Genomic DNA, 9,476 nt, shown 5'->3' on the forward strand with positions numbered 1-9,476 from the left:
TTTAATTACATACAACTTAAATAATATTTTGCTTTCTATGTATATTTTTTTGTACCACCAACATATAATACAAATTTACATGTTTATAAAAGACAAAAATTACATAACACCTTAGTACATGTATTAATTGGTGGGAAGGCCACAAGGCTTACAAGGTTTTCACTGCATCCACGGAGCAAAACATGGATCCTTCCTACAAGGTTTACAAGAACATAAGGCAATCTACGAAAGTAGATACCGAATCTAAATCTAAATATTTCATATATAAAATTCCAAAATCGATCTTGTATTCTTTGAATTTTTTCGATATCCAAAAAACATATTCAGATATCTATAAATAACCGAACTCAAATTTTTATAAAAAAAATAAAGATAATTTGTATTTTTTTTAATAAATATAAAAAAATTGTAATTTAGAAAAATAAAGACAATTTTGGGGAATTTTAAATTAGACTAGTAATTTTAAAATTTATAATAAATATATAATGTATTTTTTTTTATCATGTGACTAACCATGAAATCGCAAAACTCGAACTTGATTTACAAATAATGTTGGTCTACAAATCAAAGTCAAATCTAAAACCCTAAAATGGGATAAGGGTATAAGTGATTTTGGGCAGAAGAGTATCACACTAACAGTGAGAAGACAGAATTATGATTTATGTTTTTCAAGATCAAACACTCTCCTAAAACGGATCAAGTTCCGTTCCAAATGTAAAACACTGCAACTCCTACGACAGTCTCCCACTTACCGTTCTGAGTTTCGAGACAGCTGAAACGTTACCGACGACTTCCGAGGGGTTCCGTTCCACCGGACTTGTTTAGGGTCTTGATGATGAACTGATGTTGTTGACCCCCAAGTACTTGTCCATCACATTCTTGAAGGCCTGTCCAAAAATAACTCGTTCATTTCCATGTCATATGATATGCATCGTGAATGAGAGATGCAAATAAAGATCTGAATGCAAAATGAAATCAGCTTCCATGGAAGGTGGTGAGCTTTAGGGGCAGTGAGTGTAAATTTAATATAAAAATCGAGCCGAATCTAATATATAAAACCAAAAACCCGAACCTTATAATAACCAAACCAAATCCGATCCAAAACCCGAAATGGCCACCCCTAAAGGAAAATGGATATATCTACTATGTGAATTTTGTGATTTCCACCATTGCAAGGTTGTTTCAGATTTCCAAAACATGGCAAAAAAGGAGACGAGTACCTAGTTTTATCATATGTTGTAAGGTTGTTACACTTAATGGAAACAAGGAGACGAGTACATACCTGAAATGCAAATAATTCTTTCCTATTTAGGATTGCATCCATTGCAGCAAATTGATCATCAAAGGCACTGTAGAATTCCCGATAAAATTTGTTCCTAGAATTCAAAGGAGGGACAAAGAAGTAGAGTGAAGAAAATATATAAGTTATCTCCATTTAGAGAAGTGATAAGACAACCAATAAGCTTCACAGCTCACCTGTCTTCTTCACCAATCTGTTGGTCCATTTCATCAAATTTCTGTGTTAAAACTTCCGCAGCAATTGGTGAGAGCATGTGAAGTATTAAGCCCTCCAAAGTTCTCGGGAAGTGACGCTGAAAAAGGTACATGATGTGAGTGATAATACCAATGGTCCTCTATTTTGAAATACATGATGATTACATGCTAGAAACAGATGAAAATTTTCTTCTCAGAAACCTACAATTAAAATTATCCACAAGTATATATACTATCATGCATGAAAGTGTCATTCTAAGGTAATGAGACCCCATCTTCAGTGATTTAGACAACCAGAGCAAATAGAGAGTGAACTCACAGCCATTGCAAGGAGAACATCCGGTAGTCTAGATGCTTCAAGAGTCCAAAGAACATGGGCAACCCGATCATCTTCTAAACAGGATAATTCAGCTTCCAGTATCTTATGATTGTTGTTCTCTGAATCTGGCTCATGGCAACTCGATGAAGTGGACTGCACAGTCTGACTTAGATCAGCAACATTGACATGGTCATGGACCAAGGAAATAAGCTCATGAAGTGCCTGTAGGGAATATGGATCTAGTTCATGCAACAAAGTTCTTTGTTGTTCCCTGCCTTCTGCACTGTTCTTACTGCTTCCCTTGTCTGAGTAAATGATCAACACATTTTCAAATTGTTACATCAAATCTCATCACCGACTGAGTAAGTAAAACGACGGAAAGTTTCTAGGCATGGGTATCATCAGCCTCTTCTAACCTGCCTGTCCGATGTGAGATTGACCGCTTCCATGCTCCGTCAGTGGCTTAGGAAGTATCAGATTCTGCACATTTCCATATGTTACACGTAAATAGAAATTGGTTGAATTGATAAATAAGGTAAAAGCAGAAGAATACTAAACTTCATCGACATGAACTTACACACCATTTCTCTGTCTATCAATCTTATAACAGGGTGCAAGATGCCGACAGACATGCAAAAATAGGAACAACAGTCAGTCGGCAAAACTAATAATGATAACGCAAAATGATATTCTGCACAAATAAATGAAAACAATATTTATGATCAAGGATTGCCTTCTTATGATCCGGCGCAGATAATATGAATCCATATGTTCAGACATGTTAGACATTATGTTTGATTGCCACCAAAAGTTGACTGCAATGGTTAGATCATCGCTGTCCACCTGATGGAACCTGCATACGTAATACGTATAAAGTAATGGCCACAAAATTATGTACTAAGATAAGGCTAACTCCCATTAATAAAAAAAAATTGAACTACCACTGATTTCCAGGTTAGAAAGATGGATGAGATGATAAAACAATGTACTAATCAACATGCAGTGTTAGGAGTTTCCACACATATCTAGCATGTGTTAAAAAATTCTATATTTAGCAACTTATCATTCAGAAGCATTTGTAAAAACAGAAAAATACATAGGTATCTTTATCCTTCAATATGCTATATGCTAGCACTGACATCAACTAAATGTCCTAACATACTAAGCCTCTGTTGCTTAGTATGACTAAGCTGGATTATCCCAGATAACCTTTTAACACTTTTTTCCCGTACAAAACAAGATCTCCAAGAATCTAATGAAAATGCATCAACTAGAGGTCCTAGGAATGTGCACATTTCATCATAAATGATACATATGACTTTGCAATCCAAAGAAGTGCCTGGAAGACCAGGATAAAATACTTCAGAAATTCCTTTTTCATACACTAGCATAACTGCAGCGCGTCAAAATGCTAATAACATGCCCTTCCATAAAAAGGTATAAACTATGGATATGGTCTACAATCCATGAGAGAAAATTTTAACATGTAGGATGCAGGACGTCCTAGGAAGAAGTGTTGTCTCAAAACAAAACAAGCTATGGGAAGTTAGAAATTCTATCTTGTGAAAAACAAGAGTATCCTCACCAGCCTTCAGGAATGAAAAGTGCATCACCGCAATCAAGAGTAACCTCCTGAGAATGCTCCATGGAATGTTTAGCTCTCGGATATTTTGATAAATTCGGATTTTCAAGAGCAACTGAACTACACAAAAGACAAGTACAAAAAAAAATCGACAAGAAAAAAGACCAGTTAATTAGACAATAGAATAGAAATAAATACAAAGCGTTATAAAACCCTTCTCAGGTCCAGTTACTTAGCTTTTTGTGCGCATTTTATAAAACAAGAAGCATGTTATATGTTAGGAGCAAGAATGATACCTGTGATTTGAGGCTTCTCCATATATAGGCATTGGATATAACATGGGGCTGGCAGATGGGGGCCATAAGATAACTGTAGATGGTATTAAAGTTAAATGACTGGTTGACAAAGAGCTTGCTGTCAAAGCTAATCTGATAAAAAAAAAAATATCTATCCCTAACCAATGACGAATATATTCTCAGGTAAAGAAGTCAACAAAGTTTTAGATGTCACCAAATTTAAAAAAAAAATGATATGGAAATATAAAAAATTACAATTACCCGAAGTTCCAAATTTCACTTGAAAAAGAAAATGTTGGACTTTACCCTTTTTGCGCCCTGCGACTATGCATAAAAGGTTATGATGTGGATCATAGTGGGTACTTGATCGAGCTTCTGCAGCGTTCATCCAAAAATTGATAGAAGATAATGATTTTGTTCCCAAAATTTTGGGCTGCAAACATTCAGATAGTTTGTCAGAAAAATCATGGAAGCTACATTAGAAACTATGTAGTAAATATATTACTGAATAAAATATACAGACTGTTGAAACGTCTTGTCTCAGAATCTTCAGTTGAACCTTCTCTTCCTTCTCAGCATTCAGAATTCCTACCTGGTTTAGAAAAATATGTGTTCAACAAACTAGGATTTCACACAAGGGGGGGAAAAGTAAGAGAAGAGCATTTATGTTCTAATAGATCATAGCATGAACTTGAGTGGAGAGCCAATTGATATTCCTGTAAAAGAAGTAGCAAATGAAAACTCGATATCGGCTGAACCTGTGCTAAGTATACTTGTCCAGGTAGAACATCCTCAGGCATCAAGGGACTATGTTCCAAGCCAAGAGCCATGGAATCATGATCTAAAGATCCAGAGTTCATATCGACACCTGAACCACCCTCTTTCATGCTCTTATGTTGCTTGCAGATTCTGATAAATTCTGAGAATTGTAATGGTACCTACAGAACGGAGAAAAACATAATGGGTGGATGCACATAAGAACCAAAAACCATTCCAGTTAAAAATGGAAAACTCAATTTCCCACTTAGCGAGCAAAGAATTTGGCTAGAATTATGAAAAATTCAGATATCATTCCTAAAATTGAATATAGTCATCTGTTTGGTACAAAATCAAAAGCACAGGAAACCAAAATTAGCATTACCCTATCATGGCTTCTGATATCACCATAGAAAACTGGGGCAACCCTCGAGAACATTGCCTCGACTTCAACCGATCCTACATGTCCCTTCATATACATCCAAATCCAATCAACGCTATTAGACTATTAACTTTGATCATTACAATATACACAAAATCAATAACAAAATCGAAGTCAACAGCTCGGTTCACTGCAACTCCGCAAACAGGAATCCAATTCCCATGTAAAACCCTAATCGAGAGAGGGAGAGAAACAAATAAAAAAAACAACCTCCAGATAATCGAGCCCATCATTCGAAGGATTCCACTTAGAACAAGCATCCCAGTCACAAACACAACCTCGAAGAACCTTCAGAAACACAAAACGCAGAATTTTTGTGAGGGCCAGAACATCAGATTTTATCGGAGACAAATTTTTTTCCCGAAAACCAAACGTCAGATATAGTTTTTCCACGAAGTACCGCAGGGAAGTTGCTCGGCTCGACGCGAGACTCAAAATCGGTGGCTGAAAGAGCTCTATCAAAGATTTCGATCGCCGGAAATTGGCATCCAGTCACCATTTTTACCGACTGCCGCTGAAAACAGCGCCGGGATATGTTTTTTTTTTAAAAAAACTCTGCTCGACCAAATGTGTATTTTTCCGACCAAATGTGTATTTGAACCAAATGGGGTCTTTAACGTCTTTTCATTTCATGTTTTTGATAATTACATCTTGAACCATAATTTTTTTATTAAATTTCGAATAACAAAATCCAATTTTTATTTGGTTTTCTCGAAAAATTGTAGTAACGACGACACAACATTTTCTTCCACAACGATTCGATGTGAATTACGTATTGGATGTAAATATATACAGCTGAATTTGATTATCCGGTTAAATGTGATTATGTTGCCGGTTTAGATTAGGTCCGGTTTAGATCACAACAAAAAATCGAAATAACCACATGTTAATGTAAAAACACAATAATATTTACAGTTTCGTACTTTCAATTTTCCAAAGCATTGTAAAACCAAATCGATCCCGAATAATTTGTTCTAATTTATCCAAACAGAATCCGATATAAAAAAAAAAAACAAATTGGTTAGGAAATTATTCCGAAACCCAAATGAAATCTAACTATAGAATGGTTCTCATAATAATCAGAAAAGCTGAATCCCAACCCGAAATATTACCGAAACGAATCCGAATCCGAACCCGAAATGAACACCGTACTTCCCATGAACCAAAGAGCAATCAAACACAACAACAAATGCAGAAAACAGAGTAGCAAGTAAATGTCTCTTCAAAGTACTTACTTGGATAGAACCAGACATCCACAGAACAGAACCAGAATGCTCTTGGGACAATGCATTCATCCAAACCAAAGTAGAAACCTGTAAACCTGGCCAACCCATTTCGGGAAAGCTCTTCGATCGTGTTTTCTTTCCTATTTCATACGCAATTCAAACCGAAAAAACGGGTTTTCTCCATGAGCTATATAATACAAAGAATGCATCTCTTTTCTCCTTGGTTTCCAAATTGCCATAACAAGTTCAACAACTGTAAAATGTTACATACACTCTTCTACCCGAAAAAAAAATGGCAATCACTAGTAGAACAGAACAGAGAACACAACGGATTCGGACAATATCCGATGAAATGGCTCTTCTTAAAAGTAAATCAAACATATGATAATGAAGAGGTTCCAACCTGATCAGCATGTATTGATCCCATCCTTGCAGTCCTTTGTAAGGTTATAGAACGTCTCCACGCGTGTCTTTGCCCTATAAAATACCTCGGTATCGACAGCAACTCTCATGTACCCGTCAAACTCGACTGGTTTCCCGTCGTTCAGGAGACGGGTCTCGTTGTACCATTCACTCGTGTTACTCCACAGATAGTTATAGTCATCGAGCAAGTGGACCTTGTACTGAGACCGGAGTTTATCAAAGTAATTATAGAATGGTTCGTTCGTGGCAACGTACAAGTTCCTCCATGGCTGAACCATTCCTTTAAGTTTCGTCACAAGAGCATCGGGCGATGTATCTACGTCAAGATTAGGCCAAAGCTTCTTGTTCTGAGCTTTTTCTCCTCTCACAACATGAACCGCATCGAAATCCCAGTCCATTTTGCCGCTTATCTCAGAGACGATGTTCATTAATCTCTTTGATTTCCACAATGCGTGCCACGGCCTCTCGATGTATTTTGCAGCTTGCCCTTCACACACTCTGTACCAGTAGTTCTCGGGTTCAGGAGCATCGAACTGCCTCCATATGACTGTGCTCTTATCTTTCTTAAGTTGCATTGGCGACACCTTATACGTCTTCACCTTCCGGGTCGGGATTTTCCGCTTATGGGACCGATCCCATTTCTTCCAGTCTCTTAAAAACTCGCCCTCCTCGACAATGGAAGCTGTCTCCTTGAGATGCTCAAAGTCAAAGTAATACCGAAAATCCTTCCCCTCCTCGTCTTTACCCTTTAAGCTGTAACTCGAGGATAAGCAAACGCTCAAATCCATCACAAAGGTCCTGTTCAAGAACATTGCTTCCCCTAAACCACACAAGAAACTCCACATATACTGATTCATACCCTTGCAATAATCCCCTCCCCGCGAGTAATACAAATACTTCCCCTTCCTGAAATTCGTCGCCGACCCGAGAGTCGGGATTGTGTCATTGATCTCAGGGTCACGATCACGAGCCACTGGTGCAACCTTAGGACTACCTTTGGATCTACTCGGGTTTGATCGAGCCCGAGGCCTACGTGCATTGACACCAGAATGCCAACCACTTGCGTGAAACACTTTGTAAGTACAATCCTCACCAAATCCAAACTTAAACCTCCTAAAATCTCTATACCTCCTCCAAGATTTCTCTCTTTTGTTCCTAAACCTCCAAGCAACATCACACTCATCTGGGTTCGACCCATTCACTGGACTTTGGTACTCTAAGAACACAATCGACTTGAATACCTTCAAATTGAACCTCTGAACCGCAATCAACACTCGCGGATCCGAGCAATTCACGACCTTTAGTTCGTCGCAATCCGAAGAAGCCGATTTCACCGTGAGATTTCCAAGCTTCTCCTCCGATTCCTCGATCACCGCCTCCGTGACGGGCTCTGTCTTGGTCGCCGGAGACAATGCCGGAGATGCGGCGATGTCCTCGCCGGTCTTGAAGATCGAGCTGTCGATTTTGAAAGTCGCGTTCTCGGTGTCGGTGAGGAGCTTCGTTAGCGCAGGAGCTGATTCGAGCCATGGATCTGGAGGCTGATAGGTGATGGCAATTGCTGTAAATATGAGCACCGTGAAGACGAACACCGAGAAGCAGACATTGCTGATGAGCTTAATCAGATTCTGAGCGATGGGTTCGGTGGTTAGATCCGATTCCTTCATGGGTTTCCCAAGAAATCGAAAACCCACGTCCGAAATCCGACCAGAACAAAACAAATCCGATCAAGAGAAAACAGAACCCAGATTCGAGAAAGAATCAACAGATCGAAAATCCGAAAGAGGGGAAATTAGAGAGGCTGAGACTGTAGCTCTGAAATCAGATCTCTTCGCAAACAAGTACCTCGGCTACTCGATTGAAGGAACAAATCAGATCGTGAAGTAAAACATTACAGAGGTGTGTTTGGTGAGTGAAAGAATCGAGGAAATGCGATGGACTCTGATGAACTTCGTGTCTTCTTCAGAGATGGGGGAAAATAAAAAGACGTAAGCTTCGGTTTAAAGGAATTAGCAATTGAAGGGAGGTGCCACGTCAGCACCAAATGATTCAGACCCTTTACCAATCATTAAGATAAACAATATATATATATATATATATATATGAATCGAAAGTTTGATTAGCTGCGGTTATTTTTGGTTTCTGATTATCTTTACCTTCAGGTTTAATTTGAAATAATTATATATTTTCTCTTTATAATAGATTCCATTTTATTTTATTCCGTTCTCGTTTGAAATCGATTTAAATTCTAAATAATTCCTTATTTTTCAATAGTTTTATTAGATTTAAAAAAAAATATTATTCCTATTCAATTTTTATATCAATAACATGTTATAAAAATAAATTAGAAATTAAATTTACCAATTTAGGGTATAAAAAAATCTTGAGATCCGATACCCGGTACGAGCCCGTCCCCGTTTATCTATCCGACTGAGTTGGCCAGGCCCGAAAAAATACGGCCGAAAGCGGATGTGGACGCCCAAACTAATATTTAAATTATATACATACATATTATATATATAGTAAATACATATTCATACATATAAATAGCTAAACAGCCTAAACTGAATATATTAATACTAACTTTGATCACATATAAATATGTAATAATTCACCATCAATATATTACTCTCTCTCTCACACACATAAATATATATATATATATATGAATTTGCACCATTTAAATGGACAACTCACATTGTAATATACACCTCTTATATACATCATGAGCATGCATGATTGAATATGAGCCTTGTATGTCATAGGTCCACCACCATCGTACATATGCACATATACATATATGTGTGTGTGTATAGAAACTCAAACAAGAGCATGGTTATAGTCATGGTAGCGGAACGTCTTGTAGATGAAGTGTGACAACCACTTTGAAACCGCGAAGCATAAAACCGCGGCCACCACGAGAGCGGGTCTCGCGGCGGCC

General features: G+C 37.7%; 3 protein-coding genes across 6 annotated transcripts in view; all 3 read right to left on the reverse strand.

Annotated features, from left to right (window-relative positions):
* Positions 1–20: 20 nt before the first annotated feature.
* On the reverse strand, positions 21–5,452 carry LOC104811069. Of its 4 annotated transcripts, none has more exons than XR_771374.1 (16): positions 5,290–5,452; positions 5,100–5,177; positions 4,833–4,916; positions 4,450–4,629; positions 4,215–4,283; positions 3,998–4,124; positions 3,692–3,764; positions 3,399–3,515; positions 2,547–2,666; positions 2,395–2,413; positions 2,230–2,293; positions 1,814–2,118; positions 1,477–1,592; positions 1,283–1,376; positions 753–887; positions 21–189 (listed from the first exon to the last, which is right to left on the reverse strand). XR_771374.1 is itself a non-coding variant. In XM_010537624.1 (15 exons), the coding sequence occupies exons 1-15, from the start codon at positions 5,386–5,388 to the stop codon at positions 822–824; spliced, it is 1,611 nt and encodes a 536-aa protein (XP_010535926.1). In that variant the 5' UTR covers positions 5,389–5,452; the 3' UTR covers positions 510–821. The 4 variants fall into 4 exon arrangements, 2 of the variants coding, with proteins under 2 accessions (XP_010535926.1, XP_010535927.1); XR_771373.2 differs by having other exon boundaries at positions 22–193; XM_010537624.1 differs by lacking the exon at positions 21–189 and having other exon boundaries at positions 510–887.
* An 853-nt stretch (positions 5,453–6,305) lies between these two features.
* Positions 6,306–8,517, reverse strand: LOC104811070. The gene has a single exon (XM_010537626.2). It carries the CDS (start codon positions 8,200–8,202, stop codon positions 6,523–6,525), a length of 1,680 nt encoding a protein of 559 aa, XP_010535928.1. The 5' UTR covers positions 8,203–8,517; the 3' UTR covers positions 6,306–6,522.
* A 664-nt stretch (positions 8,518–9,181) lies between these two features.
* The window catches only part of LOC104811071 (protochlorophyllide-dependent translocon component 52, chloroplastic), a 4,466-nt gene continuing 4,171 nt past the window's right edge, over positions 9,182–9,476 (reverse strand). Inside the window, exon 8 of the mRNA XM_019202301.1 lies at positions 9,182–9,462. Coding sequence (XP_019057846.1) covers positions 9,356–9,462 — 107 coding nt within the window. The 3' untranslated portion in view covers positions 9,182–9,355. The remainder of the gene's footprint in view (positions 9,463–9,476) is intronic.

The sequence above is a fragment of the Tarenaya hassleriana genome, unplaced genomic scaffold, assembly GCF_000463585.1.
Source record: "Tarenaya hassleriana unplaced genomic scaffold, ASM46358v1 Cleome19, whole genome shotgun sequence".
Classification (NCBI taxonomy): domain Eukaryota; kingdom Viridiplantae; phylum Streptophyta; class Magnoliopsida; order Brassicales; family Cleomaceae; genus Tarenaya; species Tarenaya hassleriana.